Genomic DNA, 23,277 nt, shown 5'->3' on the forward strand with positions numbered 1-23,277 from the left:
TAACTTATAGCATACAAATACTAGACTGTCTTCTCTTTTTTTTTTATCTCCTAAAAAATTTTACTATAATTGAACTTTCTTTCTATTAGTCGATAACCATAATTACAATCCAATTATATTTATGATATATCTAACCTAATTAGGTAGGACTATATAATCTAACATTCTCATACTAGATCTATTAATTAATAAGATATTAAAATTTAAAATCAAAATAAATAAAAATAAAAAAATTTAAAAATAATTTTATTTAATTAGTTTTTGAAACTTTGAAAAAAATATTTTTTACATGTGCATAAATTTTATAAAACATGCCAATAAATCTAAAAAATTATAATAATATCATATTAAGTCTGACTACTAATACGAGTTATAACGGTTGTATGTCATCAATATCATACTTTTCTCTATGTATCATAATACTATTAGTTCTTTCTAATACAATCCAAAATGATCCCTGAAATTTATCTGATAATCATGTTATATATATTCGATCATAATATATATACATAAATATGAAAAGGATAACAAAAATAAATAATTTTAATTATGTAAATAAAAATATCAATTATTAATTATGGGTTGCTCACAAAACCAATCATAAAAACATGTTTTTTCAAACACTGTAAGTCCTAAGAATGGATCATCAATTAATATAATAAAACTTTATTTCTTAATTGACATTAATTATTTTTGGACTCTTTTATCAAACCATCAAATACCTTATAGCATAATGCATACAAATGCTAGAGGACTTGTTATTGTCATAAAAAGAAAACTATTACGATTTAATAAAGTATATTCAACAACTTGATAATTATATCTAACGATACCAAATCTTGAGATAAAATTTTGTAATCATAAAATATGATTAGTGGCCTTAAAGTATATCATAAAATTAGCTTTTATTATTGATAATATAATAATACATTGCTTAATATTTTTTCTTACAAATTAACTCTTTCACTAATAAATATAAAATGTAAAGTAGACTTCTTATTATCAAGATAATTTAAGGAATCAATATTTGAAAATATAATAATTTCAAATTGATCTAATTTCATATATGTAAGTATATAATTTTTCATTCCTTCCAAATATCTTATTACCTGTTTTGTAGCCTTTTAGTATTTCATTCCCGAGTAACTCTAATGTATACCTAGTATTTCAACTACAAAATTTATATCTAGTCTAGTATAACGTTGAGTATAATAAACTTTCAACTACGCATATACAATATATATTTTTTTATTTAATTTTTTAAATTATTTTAAAAATATTTATTTTGATTGAAATATCTACTTTTATCATTTGTTGAACAAGGTTGTATACTAAATATCTTCAAGACTCGATTAATATATTATTTTTAAGATAATAGTAGTAGTAATCCTTAAAATCTATCCATTAATATCTTAATATTAATAATATAATATGCTTTACTCATATCAATCATCTTAAACTTTTTAATGAATTTTTTTTTTATTTTGGTATAATAATCTATGATCACTATTAGCAAGCAAAATATTATTTACATATAGACCAATATAATAAATTAGCTCTCACTCATTTTCAGATATAAACATTGATCAATAGTATTTTTCTTGAATATGAAAGAAGCAATAGTCTCAAGAAACTTTATATACTATTGTCGGGAGCCTATTCAAGGTCATAAAGGACTTTCTAAATTTATATATCAAAATATTTTTTTTTTCTATGAATCGTTTAATATATATAAATCTAAATCCTCTTACATAAAATAAAATTTCACATTTACGTGATGTAACTCAAATCATAATAAGTCATTAATATAATGATAATTTTTAACAAGTTCATTTAAAAAATAAAAAAACTATCTTGATCAATTCATTCATAAAACCTTTAATCAAAGTCTAACTTTATATCATTCAATATTGTCCTTTGAGTCATGTTTACATGATAGACTCTTTTATAATTATCGGATTATTCTATGAGTTTTTAGATACTATTTTGATTCATTTATTTCAACTATTTTTTTATTATAATGTATTTTTTAGAATCATTATTTTTTATTACTGTGTCATAGTTTGAATCTTATAGATATATCACATAATAATAAAAAAAATTACAAGTGTTCTTTCTATTTGAGATATTTTCAAAACTATTGATTATAATTATTCTATATGATTATTTGTGATGACATTAATATCATGTGAGAATTCTTCAAAATTATTTTAATCAATATTATTTTATTATTTATTTTCATCAATTCTTTTAGTAATTTGAACAATAACAATCCATAAAAAATAATAAAGGAGTATCAACCTATATCCTTAATATCAAAATTAAATTTCACTCTCATTAATTCATTATCTTTTAGGAATCCTACGTTACTAGATTCAACTATCCTTATACAATGATTAGAATAATAAAATTTATATCTCCTTAAATTTTTCTAAATAAATAATAAATTATTTAAAAATAATCATTGAATTTAATTTTTTTGTGTGATTTAAATATTTTTATCTCTATAGGATAATCACAAATTTATAAATGTATATATAACCGCAAAGCTTCACCTCACATTATTAACTTATGAGTTATAGATAACTTATTGTACACGTAGCCATATAAATAAGAGTATAATTTCACCTCTCAACAATCTCATTCTATTGTAGCACATCTAATAAGAAATATATTTAGTATAAATATCTCATTTTTCTAATAATCTAGTAAAAAATTAGAGATATTAGATACTCACAACTCAATAGATAATAACATATCTCTCTACTTAATCTAATTAATCTAATTATCTCTCTACTTTATTTGTATATACTTAAAACTGTTAATAACTTGAGATGTTAGATACTCACAACTCAATAGATAATAACATATATAATAAAATATTTCTATCTATTAAAATAGGATACATAGTCACACATAGATACAAATATATATTCTGTAAGGAGTTTGTAAAATTATATTTTATTCTAATATTTGATTAGAGGATCATTATAAATTGAAGATTCATATTAGTTCTCTACAAACTATTATACAAAATTTAAATGGAATCATGATGAGTTTCTCTTCACCAAGTGAGAAACAATACCCTAATAATTCAAGATAAAAAACTAAATTTCTAAAATTATAGAAATATAATATTATATGAATAATCAGGTATAAGTGATTAGTACTAAATACTATTATTTTTACTTTAAGATGATTTCTTATAATGATAAATATTTCATGCTCTTTTAATTCTTATATTAGAAAGAATCTCTATTGTTGATAAAATAAGTTGAAGCTTTAATATCAATCTATCAAATATTAGAAAAAATCTTCTATAATATTTGATTTGAAACATATAAAAATCAAACTTATACCTTTTCATTTCAAACCAAAATTTTATAATCCTTCTTTATATGACATTTCTTGCCATAGAAATAACATTTTATTATAAAGTTTTTCTTTTATAAGTTTATGTAGCATTTAAAAACTTAATTTATTTATGCTTCCCACTCAAGTTCTTGAGTAGTATCCAAAATATTGTAAGTCTTTATAACTTTAATCTTAATTCTTTCTAAACACATATACTAATCAACTCATTTAAGTTTTATTTATCATTAATGTTATTATAATAAATTTTAAATGAGTAAGAAAAAATAAAATTAAGAATAGATTAATATTGAAAAAATCAAATATATTAATGACTAATGTTCTTGAGTTTATAACTTTGTTAGGCATATTAAAGATATAATATTAAATTTCTCAAATATTGTCATACTAAATTTTAATCAGTTCTTTCATTAAAGTATCATTTAATGACTTGTTAATAAATTTAAATTAATATTTAAATATTTTAGTACTGTCGACTATAGTGAAGTCTAAATATTATTAGTAATTATCATAAGACTATCTTTTATATATTTTTTATTAGTTATTTTAATTATTTGTTTCGAACTTTCAATAGTTATGCTTGTGATCCTTTTAACTAGTTTGTTCAGATCTAATATACCCAATATAAATTACATATGCTTAAGATATTTATAATAATTTAATTAAAAAAATATATTGACATTTACAAGAATACAATGATAGAAGTATCACTGTAACAAAATAAAATAAAACTAGTACTTTGAGTTTTCGATGAACTATTGATATTATTTTTATTTCATAAATTAAGTGAAAATATTAATATATATAGTATTTATATAAAATTATTTATGAAGGATGATACCATCCTTATGAAATAATATTACTATAATTAGATATATAACTCTGAACTATAAACATATCCAAAATAGTATCATCCCACCTTATTACATAATTTTTTTGGAAGTAAATTCTCCTTCAGGATTATCTAAATATCTTACTTATGTATATAATTATGAATATTATTTTTTTAATATTATTTGAGACTAATTCTCTAATATAATTTTATAAGTTATTGGTTGAGACCACTTTGATAATTACGAGACCAATACAATAATATAAAATATAATATAAAATATTTTTATAAATAATAAAATATTTATTATAATTCACATCCCATAAACTTATTATGTTATATTACCTTGGCAACTACTAATCAGATATAATTTAGAAATATAAGATACAAATAACATTCATCAATTTCTTCAATTTATTGTATACCGAAACAAATTAATAATAATAAAATAATAGTCATAATAATTATTGAACATTAATCAATATTAAAAAATTATATGATAACTATAATTATGTAAAATCATAAATTATGTCTTTTACATAAAAATAAATATTATTTCATAATTTCAAATAAATACATATGAATAACTAAACAAATATCAATGAATAATAATTAAAATTCTCATTATCACATGTAAAATTTTATCAATATATCATATGATAAACCTACAAAAGAAAATCATATTTTATAATTTTTTAAATTCAATATGGAAACTTTAGACCAATCAATCATATTTAATTAAGCCAGCTCAAAATTGGATTATCCAAATTAGGCTCATAGATTTGGGCAAACCATCTGCCCAATTAGGTCTGTCAAAATTAAAATTAATTAAAATTAAATTTTAATTAAAATCAAAATACAAACATGATCAAGACCAATCAAAATATTTGATAAAATAAATTAAATTAGCTAATTTTATAATTAAAGATATAAGTAAAAAACTTATAATTTCTAAAAGGTAAAACTATAATTCTCCTTAGGATATATAATGAACTTTTTTTTATTTTTGATGGGCATAAATGGAAAAATGAATTTAAGGACATATTGATTTATTTTTTTAAAAGGTAAAAATATCCTTTTAAACAAACATAATTCTTACTTCCTTTTCTATGATCGTTTGATGAGGCATGCAGCCATCGCAGCGTGCGACTGCTATCATCACTTTAGTCAACGATTGTCTTTATACTCTTGATTGATACCCTCTTCGATTATTTTGTGGTGTTGTGCCACTATGCCCTTTGTGCACACACAACACTTGGTGGCCGTGGTGAGGATCACCAGGAGCAATAGTTGTGCCCATGCTTCCACTTGGTGCAATCATTATCTTTAGGCGTCTAGTTGATGTTGGTCGTGGCTAAGAAATACCATAGTAATGCTGATGCAATCGTAATGCTGTTGAAATCACGACACTACTGTAGTCGTCACATGGAGTGGCGCTACTATAGCCACCTATGACTAAGGCAGGCCAATCGTCATAAGGTTATTGCACCTTATGATGTTTTTGCTGCATATACACTCATTACTTCGAACTAGACTTGTGACCATCGAAGGTCATTGCCCTTAATAATATTATCGTCGATAGTAATTTGTCATCTATTGATCAAACATGAAGAACCTCACATCACCTATAAGCAAGTGATAAGACAAATTAAATAGACAAATAAATTAATAACAAAAATAGATCATTAAAACATCGTAAATCAAAATCGAATAATACCTTTTCACAAGTGAATGGTGTTAATTAACATATCTAAATGTAAAATAGATATGAAATATAAGGTATTTGATTTTAAAACTTGACTCTGATATCAATTATAAGCATACCTTTTCGATGTCATTCAAAAAGTCTTTATCTAATCTATAAGTTCATCGTCATCATATTCGAAGTAAGAATTATACTCATATTCTCTTTTCTATATATCATTCGTAAAATTATTATGGGCGATGAATTAAGGACAAAGATAAGATAAAAAAATTATAATATCTTAATGATTGATTATTTCATATTAGAAAGTTTTTTTTTTATAGGCGAAAACAAAAGATTTAGGAGAATCGCTCTTATCCATATCATCTTCTATACAATTTTACTATAATTAAACTTTTTTATTAGTCAATAATTATAATCATATATAAAATATATATTATCTAATTAGATAGAATCATATAATCTAATAATATAAAATATTTATTATCTTGATAAAATTAAATGATAGTTTGAGTGTGTTAAAAGGGAGAGGTCATCGTGGAGTTTGTCATCTCGTAGCTTCGACCTTCAAATTTCCGAGTATGGTAACAACAGAAAAATACTAGTGACTCTGCAGATATGTATGCATATTATATCACTGAGTGCAAGGACAAGCAAACGAATGAGTGGAGCAGAAAAGTGTCATTGGCAATAGACAACGATGGATGGAAACTCATCCGCACTCCAATCGAGTAATTATTTTCACATGTTAATCAAAGGGGGGTATAGATCGATTTGCAGGAGTTCTTTAATGGGCAAAAGTAAGGCCAGTTCTACTTTTCACAGATCATCCTTGGTCACCACCACCACCATTGTTGTTCAGAACGAAGCCGCCACATATTTCCAAGGTGTCATTTCAGGAATGGGAATTCACAGCGAGCTCACCATCTCCACACACCCCGTGTCAGATCTCACATGCTCACCGTCAAGAAGTAGCATACTAGAGCTACTGCAGCACAAAACAGGGGTGAAGAGAACAGGAGCCAAGGCCATGGAAACCTTGGCATGCTTGAGCTGGTTCGCAGGTGCCATGTGAACCGGCACACAAGCAATAAATGCTAGTTATGCTGGTGTAGTGGCCAACCCAGTGGGATCGATCTAATCCTGTATCAAGAAAAGAAAAAGAATTGAGAGTGCCTTGGTTCTTGTCAGACCCTCCTCAAACTTCTCTGCAGAGATAAAGATTTCTCTTCAGCACTTGGCTTCGTCAATTGTTTTGTCTGGTGCATGCACTTTTGACATGCTCAACTCTAATGGGGAAGAGCCAGTTAACATGATAGCAATGGGAGGTCGATGGACCAAAGCCTATAGAATACTTGTTTCGATACATTACCTTTCGATGTCAAACAGTTAGGTGGAGAATATGAATCTGACATTATATCACTCCATTATTCTATGTCGATGATGAATTGAATGATAATTAGGCCCTCAGCAGAGAATTAATTATATGAGTCAATAGTAGTAGTACTATTAAATTTCTATCCTAAAAAACATCTCATCATCAGAAGGCAGGCAGTAATAGTAACCTTTTGCCTGCGTACCAGTGAATGGTCCATCACCTGTTTGTCACTTTGTCTAGTGTAATTTGGCACCTCGGCGGACGCACGATGCAGTGTGTTGGCACACAGAAAGGCAGAAGGCAAGGGGGAGGTGACGAGGACCACTATTTGCCTTCCGTTTCATGTGATCCCAAGTTTATTCCCGCAGGATTATACTATTCCTATGAAAGAGACTCCCATCTGCAGCTCCCATTATTATTTCTCCTCCTCCTTCTTCCCTTCTTCCCCTCCACTAGAGAGAGAGAGAGAGAATCTCGTCGCCCACCGACCACTCGTGAGGCACAACCTTGCACCGTCCACTGCCCATCAAAGCCGGTTCCTTTCTTTATCCCTGCACAAACAATATATAGGATGGATGGGAGAAGGAAGGAAGACAAAGTGTGGATGCCGGCGGAGTCGGCAGTGGAAAGGAGGAACCCAATTGCATTATTGTACGTCCCTCTCTCCCCTGCTTTTCATTAGTTTTTGTCTGCCCTTTGCATTCCTCGTTACAATTCCATTAGGATAAGATAACAACAGCCAGTAGCCACCCACGACGCCCGCCCCCCCCCTGTCTCTCTCAACCTCCTTTTCTTTCCCTTTCTTCTCTCTCAAAGAGTCTTCTCGACTTGTAAAGCTTTCCTTCCCGGCAACCACCGACCTGCCCGTGGCTTCATCCCGGCCCTTCGTTCTGTCAAATGGACCCATCTCAGCCGTCGGCGTATCGGCATCTCTCCCAACTGATTCCAGGAGGGAGAAGTAAACGTCGACGTCGGCGGCTGCGCGCGTCAACGCGTGTCGCGCCCTCTGGCGTTCGTGCATGTCGGTGAGAGGGATTGGGTACTCTCTCTCTCTCTCTCTCTCTCTCTACGTGGCCGCGTGGCCGGTCTACATGCATCTGCGATCCGACTTGGAGCCTTATCGTTTGGATCTCCACCTGCGATGACGTCCGCAGGCGAATCGGCCGAACCGGATGTCAAATCATGGTCCGTGAAATCATCATGGTTCTACTCGTGACACGTGGGCCCCGACATGGGATTAGTTTCTCAATCAAGATTACCGGAGCCACACAGCCTATCTAATCACATATGGTTGGAGTCCATCATGGCTATTAATGATAATTAATCAAGGTCAACGAGCTCTGTGGGCCACAGGATCGATCGGGTTAGTGGAATTGGTAACATCTCGACCGTCCGCCGTCCCTTTCCGTCACCATTCGATTGGCTGTATGTTTTGCTTAATCGTTATGTCCCGCTGCCAAAGCTGTCTTTAATCTCCTCGTCCTTTCGGTGGCAACTATAAAGGTCTTGAGAGAGAGAGAGAGAGAGGTGGAGCGGGGAAAAGGAGGGGGAGAGAGAAGGGATGGAGGGGCAGCTGTGCTCCACCTCCAATAGCGGGGAACCGAGAAAGCCTCCGCCGCCAGGGGCCGGGCGGAGGGTGACGGGGGGAAGCGAGGGAGACGGCGGCGGCGGCGGCGGTAGCGACAGAACTTTCAGGGGAGTGAGGATGAGGAAGTGGGGGAAGTGGGTGGCGGAGATAAGGGAGCCCAACAAACGGTCCCGGATTTGGCTGGGGTCCTACTCGACCGCAGTGGCCGCCGCCAGGGCCTACGACACCGCCGTCTATTGCCTCCGGGGCCGCTCCGCCAGGCTCAACTTCCCGGACGAGATCCTCGCGGAGGATCTGGAGGCCGAAAGCTTCAGCGGGAGCGGCGGCGCCGGCGCCTGCGCCATGTCGGCCGCTTCCATCCGGAAGAAGGCCACCGAGGTTGGCGCGAGGGTAGACGCTCTCCAAACGGGACTAATATCATCGCCACCGCCTCCGCCGCAGCAACTAGGAGGTCACCAGCTTCAGCTTCAGCAGTCCCCGACTCGGCCGGCCAAGAACCCTGATCTCAATCAGGAGCCGGCCCCGGAGAGCTCCGATGTGGATTAAGCTACTAGCCTATCTCTCTGTGTTCCGTAGTTTCCTTCAGCCTTCGGCCGGCATGGCCGCCTGTGATGAAAGATAGAACAGGAAAAGAGGTGTCTTTGGTTGTTCTTTTTCTTGTACCCGGTTGTTCCTCTCTTTCTCCTTTCCTGTGTTTGCTGTCGTTTACAAAGCGTAAGGAAGAAGGGGAAGGTGGTTGGTCACATTCCAAGTCACGAAAAAGAGAAAAGACCAGACAGACCAGGAATGAGTTCGGGTGTGTGGGAAAGATGGAGATAGATAAGACGTCGCTGAACATGACGTCGGCGTGCAGAAGAACACTGGAGATTGCTAGTGTATGCAATGATGGTGCAGGACGCCGCAGTGATGGTCAAACGGACATGACACGCTCATGTCAACCCGCCGCAGAAGCTCAAACCGCACCGCCTGCGACGAGGCGTGATGTGTTGGTGGCAGCGCGGAGACGAGCGGACCGGGTGGGATGGCTGCTGTCACCCACCGCCACCACCACCGCCACATGCGTGCAACTTGGTATGAGGTGGGCTCCACCGCTAGTGCGGAGCAGTCCAATCCCAGTTGTGGGTGCGAGAATGAGTGAGTGTTGAGATGATGCCATCGTACCTCATTCTCATGCCGGAGAGACACTTCTTATCACCGCCGGACACGCTCGAATCGACTTCAACTCGTTGGAGGAAGACGAAGCGTCTCCTCGGTCAATTTCACAAACACCTTCTCTGCGTATAATTTTTTGATTTAAAGTGGATCAAAATGCATAGATTTAAGAAAAATGATGCTTAAATCAATTCCTACACACATCATCATGCATGTTATGATCAATCAAAAGTATTATGATTTCTAAGAATATTTACAAAATAATCAAATAAAGCATATTTTTAGTGTGCTTTTATGGGATGACGAGCCCGTAGCATTTCAACGGCGCTGGGCCACCGATCCCCTCCTTTTAAAGCGTGGAGGCGCTTAAAAGATAAAGATGAAGTGTCTCTGTCACGATATTGATGATCGATTGGTATCTCCGAACCATATGAGTCTATCGAGGTGTGCAAATGGAGACAAGCCAAAATGTCGTGCATGTACGATGTTGTATTCACCTTTGGATCCATCTATTTCTTATTTTCGCTCGATTTGTCAGATTTAAGATGAGAATGAATTGGATAATTGAAATGTAAGCCACATTGGGAGATAATTAAATGGATCGTTTATTTATTATGCCTTACTATAAACACTTGCAATAAAACAAACACTAACTATCAATTATCCCAAAAAATAAACAATAAAGGTTAGCAAGATTAATCTTCGTCGATTGACCTTCAGATCTCGAAATAACATTAATAATGTAGTTATAGTTTTAAATTTCTAATTAAAGTTTAGACTTGAGTTGATTAGATGCAGGAATGACATGTATTTCGAAGACAGTCGAAATAAACGGAGTAGATGCATAAGGAATAATTTATCGACGATATGCAAGTTTGATGTGACAAAACTGCCCTCCTTAGGACGTGTAAAGCGGCGAATCGATCATGGGTTAGGTTGGCCGTACCTTAATGCAGGAGATGAATCAAGTCCGTCCATCATCGTATACCAACGTATCTTACAGGGAACCTGTGGTCACCTGTCGACGTCATCGGTATTTATGTGATTATGGGAAAGACAAAGAGCATAAATGCAATTTGTAACTTGAGAACAGGGACAGTTCACCCGATCTGTTTCTCTCGGGAAGAGTAACGGCCTCCGTTGTGGGGACCACGTCACCCCACATGCTGTCCTGTCGCGAAGCAGGTAGACAGGTGAGTGGTAAGAAACAAGTGGTTAAAGCATTTTGCCACCTTTTGATCCCGATCGACGTCGATGAGCAAATACGTATAGTTATACGATGACGACGAAGAAATCCATGTATAGTACGAACAAATGCTCCGCCGTCCAGCAGATTCAAACTCAAGCCCTTCCCGCCTTCCAAGGCGTCACGTTAGGGTTTCGCTCCGATGGTCTTCCCGATCCCGGATCGTCGGAACGCCCGCGCCGGCCTCCTCCCCGGATTCGATCCCTAGTTTCTTGATCTCGTGGGACGATGGCTTCGAAGGCCTGCTTTTTGGCTACCGAGTGAGAATCGGAAGGCTTGTCAGATCATCAGGCTCCTATTTCTGTCTTCTATGACTGATTTGATGCCTGAGGTAGGTCGTAATGCAGGAACATAGACGCACCATGGATGCTTGGCCGTGATCTGCCGGAGCTCCTTCGTGCACTCAGGCTCCCGAGGGCACAAGCTCGTCTCCAGCATGTACTGCAGCATCAGCGTCAAGAAGAAGCTTAACGGGGATCGGTAAGCGAGATGCTGATGAGGAGGGAGGGGAGACGGTGGGTTACTTCGTAGAGGGCGTCGCTCTGAAGCAGGCTTTTGTGGCCCATTTCCTGATGCCTGCTCTGCTCTCCATTCTGGCTCTCCGTCGCCATTTCTCTCTTCTTCTCCTATCTTGGTCCTGTTCTTCTCTGCCTCCTGGGATTGGGCGGGGAGAGCGGGCGAGAGAGAGGACTTAAAATAGAAGAAGGAACAAATGGGGAGCAGTGGTGGCGATGCGACCTCTTTGTGGGGGTCCCACGTCTGTAGGTGCGTACTCACTTCACCCACCTCCTAAGATTGCAAGCATGATCTCACCGCCATCACGCACGCAGGCCCTTGATGGATACCATTGAGATCTTTGGGAGCATTGCCACAGTGTTGGGCTCGGCATCCCGTGCCGCTGCTTCGGCACGAGACGTTGGCCTGCCGAACTGTCCGAAGCATGGAAGGAGCGAAAAAGATGCCGAAGCAATAGCCTGGGGGTCACACAACAAATGCGGGAAGTGATGATAGGCAGTGTCTGTAACGTTAGGGGAGCCATGACGACGCATACCAAGAAGAAAACAAGACAGTAGATGGAGATTTAGGTCATAATCGTCCTTAAGAAACCTCTGAGCTAGAAAAGATGGTAAATCTCTGTTATCCTCTTCCTTGTCATGTGCTTTTCACTCTTTCCTTGATGCAATCTTACTCTAGCAATGAAATATGGTATTATTCCTTGTGGTCAATCCAGTAGCCGTTGTTTCTATCTATCCTCCTATGAATAACTGCTGCTTACAAGTGAACACAGATGTCCAGGTTACTTCTATCAAACATTTGCAAAAGGGTTGGACGAGTCAAGGCCTCATTACAACTTCCAAGTGCAAATAATAAGGGTTTGCAAAGCATTCAACAGCCAAACTGGTGCACCTCAAAATCTTTGAGAGACTGCATCTTTGCAATGAGCACTGGGGGAAATTTTTTCCCTGTGCTTATAAGCTGGTTGAGGTCAGAGCGAATGAAGGAATCACCACCAAAAATTTCCAGGCATGAAAGTGACAGAAATTTGAAATTACCGACGCAATTGCTGGATGAATTCCTCCTTTTCTGATGGCTCATCTTGCAACCTGACTCTACCTAACATGCATTCGGCAACATGGTCTGCACCCACTGAGGATGATGCTTGCCCTCCGGGATGTTGGGCAGCATCGGCAGCCATGGAATTCACCTCATTTTCTATGTTGAAAAAGCGAGGTGGAGTCTTTGATGATTCACCTGTGAGGTTCCTTGGAGAATGTCTAGTATCTGGCTGCTGTTGTGTTATCATTTCTTGTGTTAGAATCTCCTGCGATGGTAGAAACATCTCAACATCAATCGATCAATTTTGCATGCTTCGCCTCAAAATTCCATATGTATGTATCTTTTTGTTCTTCTGATCAAGCGTGTTAGCAGGAAAATTTTCCTTTTCTCTTTTAACTTGCAGAACAGAGAGTAGGATGAATAGAAGACTATGGTGCGGTAAAGATTAAAAAGGGTTACCTCGATGGACACAGGCAATAGAAAAGATCCATGGTGGGACTGCGATGGCTCCATTGCAACTGGAGTCTCTGGCTTAGTAATATTGATAACACTTGGTATGGAAGCAGATTGATTGGACGACGGTGACAGATCAAACGTGTTCGGAACAGATGATACTTGGTTTAGGGGCAGCATGCCTACAGCGGTCACTGCTCTGTTGGCACCCAGACCAAAATCAATACCCATTGGCAAAGCTTGCAAAGGCTGCAAACCTCCAGACAAGAACATTGGATGTTGACTTAGGCTGTTCCTCATCGAAAGCATCTGCGACAATAACGATAAGTCAACAAAGTATGCACTAGAATTTCGACGATTAAGCATAACACAGTACAATTTAATTGACTAAGAAAATGAGTGTAATAGATGACAGATTGATTAGATAAACGAACCACAATTTGGAAAAAAAGAAAAAAAAAAAATTTGTTGCTCTTTAGTAAAAAGAAAACGGCATCCACTGAAATTTCAACAACAAAATTCTACTTACTCTACTTATTGGACTTTTTTATTAAGGGCCATCAGAATGCTCATCCATCAGAATGTACCTAGCTTATACTCTAGAGCAAGATGATGTTATCGTTGTCACATATTCAAACCATTTGCAGACATATATTAAGAGAGATCCTCATATGCTCTCTACCTTGGTTGCTCTATATCCCAAGAATTTACCGGTGATTTTTCAATATTTCACTTGTTTTGTTGAACTATAACCATATTTGTACCATCTTTGTCCTGTATTGTTCCTTCACAAATAAAATTTGGGGGTATGTGATCTTCATTCTGTATTCTTCTTTATTAACGTTTTGGGGTATACCATTTTCATCCTGTATTCTTCTATATTTATTAAAATTTGGGGAACATCCTGCAATTTCTATTACAAAAATTAAAAAGAATCGATTGGCTTCTCCCAGCAGCTTTTTTACTGATTTTCAAACTGTAAAAAACAGTGAAGGGGGCTACTAAATCAGTGTAAGTGGTGTTAGGACTAGTCAATCCAAACTCAGATTCCCAGGATCAGATGAGAATCAAATGACCCTGATAACTGCAGTAGACCTATCATAATTCAAGTTCAAGGGCCTTCTTATTCCATAAAAGCTAGGAATAAATAAAACATCAAATCCTACAGATTTCATCTTCACCTTTGCTCACTAGAAGGTTGCATGATCTATCTTGACACCATTCATACAAGCAAACCCCAGTAGCTGTGTTTCACACGAATAAATCTCTAAAAGTTGAATGCAGAATCATGAGTTTTGACTCAGAGAAACTTATGTTAGAGGAATTCATAGCAGAACTTGTCCATGGGTCAAATTTTCTTGGGCTCAATAGAAGAAACACCTTAACCTTGTTCTTCTTCGGTTCAAATTTTCATTTTCACCTAACCATGTGTCTACCAAATCTAAGAAATGCTAGAACTTGTCCATTGTCACTTACCCATGTCTGTTGCATTATCTTCATAGCAATTTTGCTGACTGACCTCGCTATCATCCTTGCCACAATAAACTCATTGTGACAATGAAGTCAATGGATTTTGTCCTAACATGGTCACCGAATCCTTTGCAAGATAAATAGCAGTCTGTGTCGCAACTAATGATCATCTAATTCATATAAAAAAGATGATCATCTTAATCATTATGACGAACATTTCACCACTAAATGTTTAAGTTAAGTTTCTATTTGGCCTCCTCAAGTCCAATATATAATTCAGGTATGTAGTTGACACAATTATGGCAAAGATGGAGGGTCTAAACTAACTGATCAGTTCGTCACGGACCCATGCTTGTCCAAATTACTTGAACAATTAAAATCTGTATGATCTTTTCTTATCCAAAGAACCCAAATAATTTATGTAAGCTGCATCTGCAATCTCCGAAAAGTTCGCTTCATCGCATCCTCATTTAGGTTTCTTAGACTAGCCATGTATGAGTCATGATCACATACATCAAGCAACCAACAGCTCTGGCATAGAAAAATTTGAGCATATAAGCTTGCTCCATCATTTTCAACTTATAACTCCATAGACAGATTGAAGTGTTAGACCCTGATGTCTGAATGGTCTTTGACCTCGAAATCAGAATCCTGACTCTGACATATCATCTAGAATTGAAAACCTCCCAAGTCCTTCCTATCAAACTCCACAGTCAACTAAAACTTCAGAATATCAAACTCACTTCTACTTTTCCCTGTTATCAACATGTCATTTACACAAAGCATGAGAGTTAATAATATGTACAAAACATCAAATTTTTTTTTTTAGTTAATACAATTGTCCTAATTACCTTTTGTGATCTTCTCTGAGCATAATCCCATGAAATAGCTGCTGGCACTTCTTGAGTGTTCGTTTCAAAACATTGAGAAATCTCCTGAACCAAATGAACCATATGCTACTTCCAGTCTGTCATGTGACTATCACCTCTAAGTCAACACAGAAGAACATTATCTTCATATAAGCTGATCCAACTACATATCATAAAAAACAGTGGATCTATATTCCAGATAAGATTGTAATTTGCCACCAGTGACAAGTTTTTCATTTTAGGTCCACTTTCTTATTGTGTCATTGTATGATCGACTTTAATTGCTATTGGTGGCTTTCTTTCTCCGTGGTAATTGAAGAAATCCTTGGCATAGAACATATGAGAAGTCTTCTCTCCTTTAGCATAGCTGCCAGCAAATGAACATCTGACATCACTAGCATAGCATATGAGACCATGTCATCTAACCTGTACTTTAATATTAGGCATATTTGTCATCTCACTCATATCCTTTGGAAAAGGAGAAAAGGACCCAATGAATCATTCTATGACACCATGTTGAATCTTCATTTTAGCTCCATCTCAACAGAGTTGGTCTCCGCTTCATGCTGCCGAGTGCTTCCGCAAGATTTATTCAGAACAAACTCGTCATCAAGTAATACATCTTCGTTTCTAAATCTAGGATCTTAACCCTTATTCTTCTTGACGAAACGCCCAAAGCATGTAGGTTTAAACCTAGTATTCAGCTAAATGTGGTACCTCTACTATGTGCGGAGTCCTGCGGACATGCATGTGCCAAATATCCATATCTGCCAATTGAAGGATAATTCACTAATCTTTGAGTCAATCATTTATAAGTAGAAGAAATACAGAAATTGCAAAGGATCTAAAGATCTCAGAGGTTGTTTTAGAGACTGATTGTCTTTTCCTGGCCGACTATCTCAGAGAACTTGTTGAGTACTTGAGTCTACTAGCAGAAGATATAAAATACATTGGCAAACATTTTATCTTCTCTTTCAATCTGACAGAAGCAAACAGATCTTCTCACTTGCTAAATAGGGTCCTTTACTTGAGATCATACCGGGTGTTGTGACATGCCATTTGATGTTGATCGACTGTACAGCACAATGTTTCAACTTTCATGTTCATCTCTCCTCAAAAAAAGAAAAAAAATATGCTGGCAGAGTTTGACATTAAGTCTTGAAGGGGGTTAATCAGCAAATAGCATCGATCATATAAAGGAATGCTAATTAACTATGACAACACCAGCAAAAGGTTATTGATAAGAGTGTCCGAAATTCAAATTCAATAAACAACCTCAACGGTTGAAGAGAAACACTCAGAATTGCATGACTCGAAGACTCTCCCAGAATTCATATTAAATTTCAGAAGGCTTCTAATCAAAAGGAACATGCTCCAAAAAATAGTAAGATCAAAGAGACCAGAAAGTGAAGCATTATGATATATTCACTTATTTAAACAGTAAACCGAAGCAGATTTGAGGTTCCATTGCAGGATTAATCACCAGAAACGGGTGAAACAACAGAATGACAAACCTGTACTTGGAGCTGTAATTGCTTGAGATATTCGATGGCCTCATCAAGCATCGAAGCCTTGTCTGTCTGCTTGGAGCACAAAATTTTCCACGAGGAATCATACCGCGTCAAATTTTCAACGGCAATTGTCAACTGGATTAAAGACAAAAGATAAAAAAAGGCCACATGATTTACCACCTTGCTGGAATTGGGAATCAGACTCTGCAAAGCCTTCATTTTCTCATTGATTCTACTTCTCCTCCTCTGCCAAAAAATCAGATTACCACCAGCACGATCAAGTATGGATATTATCAAGAAGAAGAAGAAGCTCAAATCACCTTCTCGGACAAGTTGTGCACTTCTGCAGCCCTGTTTCTCTTGGAGCTGGAAGTCCGAGCCGGAGCCAGCTTTGGGGGCTCCTCGGACACCTCCACCCCATCATACAACGAATTGTAACCAGATCAGCCATCCAGTTATCCGAGGAATTTGTGTACTTGAAGGGAAACAAAGAAACAAAGCAAATACCTCGATCTCACAGTCAAGAGAGTCCAAATCTTGATCCGGAGACTTCATCCTGGAATGTAGCAGGGAGGACCCAACAGCCCCAAAGCCATCCTCCGCACCAGCCAGTGGGAAGTCCGAAGAAGGGTAGGAAGAACAAGTGGGCGAAAGGTGCCCCAGCAAGAAGGAGATCTGATCCTGATTCCCCTGGTAATAAGCGTGGCCGCTGCTGCCGCTGCAGAGGCTTCTGCTGTGAGCATCCATCACGCGCCAGAAGATTCTGAACCAGCGGAAGGAGCGAGAGGGCGAGATGAGCAGGAAGAGGTTGCCCCGGTTGCTTTCTCTCCCTTCCTCTCAGGCAAAACCAAGCGGAGCTCTGCTCATTACTGGAGTGGGAGCGAGTACATGCTGTGACACCACACCAACACTGCACAAGGTTTAAGCCCGCATTCCAAACATACTAATTTGGAGGGCATTTATAGGGGGAGGGGTGTGTATGTGTGTGTTTATGTGGGTCAGCTGGCTATTCTCTTTCTTTAATGTTTGGCTTCTGCAAAAGGCGTAAAGTACTGAGCAAATGATGACTCTTATCTCTGCTGCTGCATCTCTTTGCTCCCCCCTTTCTTTTTTCTTTCTCTCTGTGTGTTGGAAGGGCGTGGACGGGTGGACGGCATTAATATATTTAATGAGTCGTCTGTCCCACTCAATCGCGTAACTGCCAGTGGTAAGTCTCGGGTGCCATCATCGCTCATCATCCTAATCTGAGCCCCCCCCCCTCGCTGCTTTGTTGTCGTTGTAACTGCGGAAAAGGCAACGCATGACGAGGTGAGAGTGAGCGTTGTCAACCGATCAACGGAAGAGATGATGATAGCAGCATCATTGACAAATTGGTGTTCTATTTATCGACGAAAACTTACTGATATATTTATTTGACGTCAGATACATTTCAATGGATTCAGCCAAAATAGCCCATCTGTGCCCTACTGTGGATTGGTTGCCATGCGGTTATCCAATCTTTAAAGTCATTTGTGCCGTCTGTCTACAGGTCGGTGGATAAAGACGCAACTGCGTTGCGGTTATCCACCATTAGTAAATGCAAGTGGATGGGGAGGAAACCACGAACACAAGAAATTGAGACGAAGATGTAAGTATATTGAATGCATGAAGGTTCGCTTATGATCTAACTGAGTACCTTTGTTTGCATCCCGGAATCATCTGCTTCCTCCATCGAGTTGGAACGCCAAAACAATTCCTTCACCTTCTCACTGGAACTCATCTGAAAACCCAGAGGCGCAGCAAGCATAAGTTCTAATGCATACTTGTAGGGGGTAATGGAGAATATTGGAAGAGATGATAACTAAGGAAATGACTTCAGCGTAGAATTAAATCATACCTGATGATGCAAAACCTGCAGTGGAGTAAAATGGATTAATAAGGTGGAAAACATAGCACGCTCTGATTTCTGTCACTGGAAGTAGTGCTCAGAATGCCCATAACACAACACGGTATTCCGGCAGATGAATGCGAACAAAATTATTAGAGAAAACGAGAAGAAAAGAGACTAATAAGGTGAATATCTATTATAATTGTTTCTGAACCCAGCAAAAGTATATCCTCTCTATAACACAGTCGATCATAAAATTATACTTCAACCTGTTCACAAGAGCACCAGGTCACTAAACACGCATTAAGTGTTCAAAGCATTGAAACTCCAAAACGACTTTTATCAACCCGATAAATCGAAGCACATCCATGAAATACTTGTTTAGTACATTATAGCGTTCAAAGCATTCACTTAAAGACAGCTTTCATCAACCTGATAAGACAAAGCACACTCAGAATATGCTTACTACATTCAGAGTGGCAGTTCCTTTTTTTTTTAAACATATGCAACAGATACGTTATTTTTTTCCGCTCTTCTTAAGACCAGTGCCTCCAAATGATCCCTTCTGAGATGCCTTAGCCCTTAATTCCTTTAGCGCCTGTTCAGAATAAGAAAATGATGACCAGTTAAAGCCAATTCTCTTCATCACTGTGATAGAATTAACATAAAAGATTTCACAGCTTTCGGGAAGTATACCTTTTCCTCATCTTTCTTCTTCTGAATATTTGCTTTGTCCATCTGTAAGTAGCAAAAAGTACACATAAAAGAGGCAGCAAAAGCAATATGCCTAATATATAAATGATACAATATATAAAGAAAAATAAAATGCAATCACTAATCTCAATGAAATCCACTGTGTTTCATCTGTAACCTTGACACGAGATTGTTTAACTCTGTTTAAGATCACAAATTACCATGGAAATATAGCCAAAGAGTTGTAAAGACATAACATAAACGTCATGAGATCGTTCAACTAAGACTAAAATCACAAACTACCAAGGAAACATAGCCGAAGAGTTACGAAGATAAAACATAAACATCATGAGATGCCTCAACACTCAACAAGGTAGCATAAAAATGCTGTTCCTTCTAGAGTTGAATACATAAAATAAAGAAGAAAAAAAAGCAAAGCAAATAAAAGAAAAACCAACGGTTCTCATCAGTTGCTGCCTGTATTCCATGAAACATATACCGTAACTGAACCTAGCAAATTACTTAGGTGTAGACCGACCGTGTTAGGTTTAAGAACATGGTTGCAGTTTTAAGCCCCAAACTGGAAGCAGGAGCAAGTAAGAATGATTGAACGCAAACTAAGACAAAAAAGGCATTAATAAAGGTAGTGTTCAAAAGGAAGTAGCTTAAGTGTTTGTTGACTTGTACACACACACACAGATCAAAGGAGCACAGCTGATTCGAAGTGCTCAACAAATGGACTTCTTGATATCTAGACACAACCATCAGATGCAAGTACGAAACTTACTCTCTTTAATGTCTTAAAATGGAAGCATTTCTGAAGAAACTAGTTCAAAAGTTGAGCACACGAGCCAGATATAAAGGCAGAGGAATCATCTGTCCTTATATTAAAGTCTCAACAAGTCAAAAGGTTGGTAGTTCAACTTTGCCTAAAAGATTAGATCAACTCGTACATCATAAATGTAATTTAAGAGTTAAATAACAGAGTTGACTTCAAAACAGGTAGGTTGGATATAACGACCCATGGACAATCAAAAGGCATCCTCCTTGAGGATGGCAAAGGTGAGAAATATATCATGGGATCAATTTTCTGTGACTTAAACCTTTGATGTTGTTTATATTAGAGGTAAACTGCTGGGGCTTAAACCTTTGATATTGTTGCTGGGAAATGTATCATCTGCCCAGTGCAACAGATATTTTTGAAAGACTAATTATGCATTGATACATGGTGGAGGAATCATGATGTGTAAGAAAAACAATTATGAACAACTGTAGTACATAATCATTATTTTGGATGTATAAGACTGAATTTTGAATTTAATAACATGTCTTAATGCATAAGACTGCTGACATTAAATGTCACGTCTAATGTTAGGGAGTAACCTCACCATGTAAATAGGAGAGTTACCACATTTCTTCACTTGCAGTCATCCAACACTGGAAATTGCAAGCAACAAATGTAACACCCAACTTCAATCCCACATTGGAAGTTGGAGAAGCCTCAAGTAAGTATAAGTGTATATTATCACTAAGTTGAACATTTTGGGCCAGTGGTCTAGTCCCAAATAGTTAGAACTTACGGTTTTGTTGTTGTTATTATTGCTGTTGTGATCCAAGCTCAACATATTTAATGAGTCATTGATTTTGCTCACTTGGGTCAACAATTGGTACTGGAGTGACAACATGACGAGGGGCTCAAGGCGGAAAGAGATATCTAATGGATGAGATTACAGGGCACACCATAGTGTAGAGCCACTAGAATATGTCTCACAAGTATCAGGTTTGATTATGGACTATGTTACTTGACAAGGATGTCAACACCTTAGGCAAGCGAGATTGTAACACCCACAATAGAAGTGGGAGAAGACTTAGGTTAGAATGTAAGGGTCACTGGGTGTACTACCATTAATTTAGTTCAAACAATTTGCACGAAAGTGAACATGGGCTTGTAAGGCTTAACAAAGTGAATAGGTAAACTATCATATCATCTTATCGAGTCAGGTGATAGCAATTGTACATGTGCATCCAAGCACCAGTATCGGCCACCGCTGCTTGCATAATTTGCTTCTGCCTGCAACTGCTACTCATTAGCATTTCCAGTTGCATACAACCAAGCACCCCCCAAGTAATTTTAATAGTATACAAAATTATGGGATGAAATTAATTGACTTGAGCCTCATATTTTCATTCTCCCAAGCATGTCAGGATGTCAAAGAGATAGCTCCATAAGACGGTTAGTCTTCATTGAGGTTGGATTTATTTATGTTTCCGAAGATTTCAAAGTGATGACACACAAATTAAGAAGAGCCTAAGATAATCTTTAAGGGTAAAAAAAGCTCAAGTAGATAAACTACTATAACAATACAATGGCATGGTAACTTCTGTTCTGGCACCAAGAAACCAAGGAAGCTGAATGGAAATAAAGTGGGCCATTGCTTTTCCCAAGGCACCTCTGTGCCCCTTAAACCTAAAAAAGAAATCGTATCCTTCAACCAAGATCGATAGAGGCATTTGAAATCTATCCAATTCAAGACAAACAATTTTTTCTTTTCTTTTCTAGAATATATTGAAATCCAGAATTCCCATTAAGACCTAAGTGGGTGAGCAATCTTTTCTTGAGTGCTTAATTCTTTAGATGCAATGGCAGACGAGTAGAGAGGAAGGGAGAAAGAAAGGGGAAACGAAATTTTCCACAGAAGCATCAAAACTGTCAAGAATCCTAGAATCGTATAAATTAGAGACACTCAGAGCTTTCAATCAAGCAAGCCATCAAGAACTTGATGTGAATCCGATCAGACCAGACATCCCAAGCATCTGTAAGATCCAACAAACGATCGAAAGCGTGATCGATCGGATCAAGAAATCGTGCGCACCTCGTCGTACTCCTTCTTGTCAGCCTTTGGCTGCTTCAGGGGCTTCAACTTCCCACCTGAATCAACCCGAAAGATCTAAATCCAACGACGACCAAAGAGAGACGAAAGATGGGGAAAGAGGGGGTCAGATGCCAACCTTGTTTGGACGACATGATCGTCTGGTGCGGCGGGAAGGCGACGATCGGTGAGAGGAACAGGCGAGATGGCTTTCCGGGCTCCGTTCGTGCTCATTAATCCCTAAATAGATGGACGACGACAGAAGCAGGTGTGATGTGCACGTGCGAATCTCAAAGCATGGGCTGGTACGACAGTGGGTCATCATAACACAGACAGTCCGATCCGGACTCGTTTCGGTGACATGATCGGATCGGTATTTATCGGTGAGTTCAAATGTCGACATATCGTATGTTCCAACATTTTGAGAAGAGAGAGAAAAAAAGAAAAGAGAGAGTACAGGAAATGTACCACTCATTTCACATTATTTTGAGCAGTGCAATAATCCTTACGCTCAGGTTCATATTTCAATCAAACCTAGACTTCATAAACATTTTTCTTACATCAATTTTAATTTTATATATTGAATAATAATAATAATCGATATGATCATAACATTTTATGATCCGACTTGATGAATTCAATACTTAAATCTTATATTTTCTTTCCAATTTTTTTACAGAAAAATACATAATTATTCATAATTAGTTCAATTTA

The 23,277-nt window shown here is 37.1% G+C and overlaps 2 protein-coding genes across 3 annotated transcripts; one reads left to right on the forward strand and one right to left on the reverse strand.

The window, feature by feature from the left end:
- The first annotated feature begins 8,830 nt into the window (after positions 1 to 8,830).
- Positions 8,831 to 9,537, forward strand: LOC135642834 (ethylene-responsive transcription factor RAP2-9-like). The gene has a single exon (XM_065159291.1). It carries the CDS (start codon positions 8,849 to 8,851, stop codon positions 9,419 to 9,421), a length of 573 nt encoding a protein of 190 aa, XP_065015363.1. The 5' UTR covers positions 8,831 to 8,848; the 3' UTR covers positions 9,422 to 9,537.
- Positions 9,538 to 12,458: 2,921 nt separating this feature from the next.
- LOC135584701 (transcription factor SPATULA-like) lies at positions 12,459 to 18,892 on the reverse strand. 2 transcript variants are annotated; one of them, XM_009412089.3, is made up of 8 exons: positions 18,809 to 18,892; positions 18,534 to 18,681; positions 17,641 to 18,415; positions 17,454 to 17,543; positions 17,314 to 17,379; positions 17,137 to 17,202; positions 13,290 to 13,592; positions 12,459 to 13,095 (listed from the first exon to the last, which is right to left on the reverse strand). In XM_009412089.3, exons 3-8 carry the CDS (start codon positions 17,878 to 17,880, stop codon positions 12,823 to 12,825), a joined length of 1,038 nt encoding a protein of 345 aa, XP_009410364.2. In that variant the 5' UTR covers positions 17,881 to 18,415; positions 18,534 to 18,681; positions 18,809 to 18,892; the 3' UTR covers positions 12,459 to 12,822. The 2 variants fall into 2 exon arrangements, with proteins under 2 accessions (XP_009410364.2, XP_065017127.1); XM_065161055.1 differs by lacking the exons at positions 18,534 to 18,681; positions 18,809 to 18,892 and having other exon boundaries at positions 17,641 to 18,457.
- Positions 18,893 to 23,277: the final 4,385 nt, after the last annotated feature.

This window comes from Musa acuminata, chromosome BXJ3-7, assembly GCF_036884655.1.
Source record: "Musa acuminata AAA Group cultivar baxijiao chromosome BXJ3-7, Cavendish_Baxijiao_AAA, whole genome shotgun sequence".
Classification (NCBI taxonomy): Eukaryota; Viridiplantae; Streptophyta; class Magnoliopsida; order Zingiberales; family Musaceae; genus Musa; species Musa acuminata.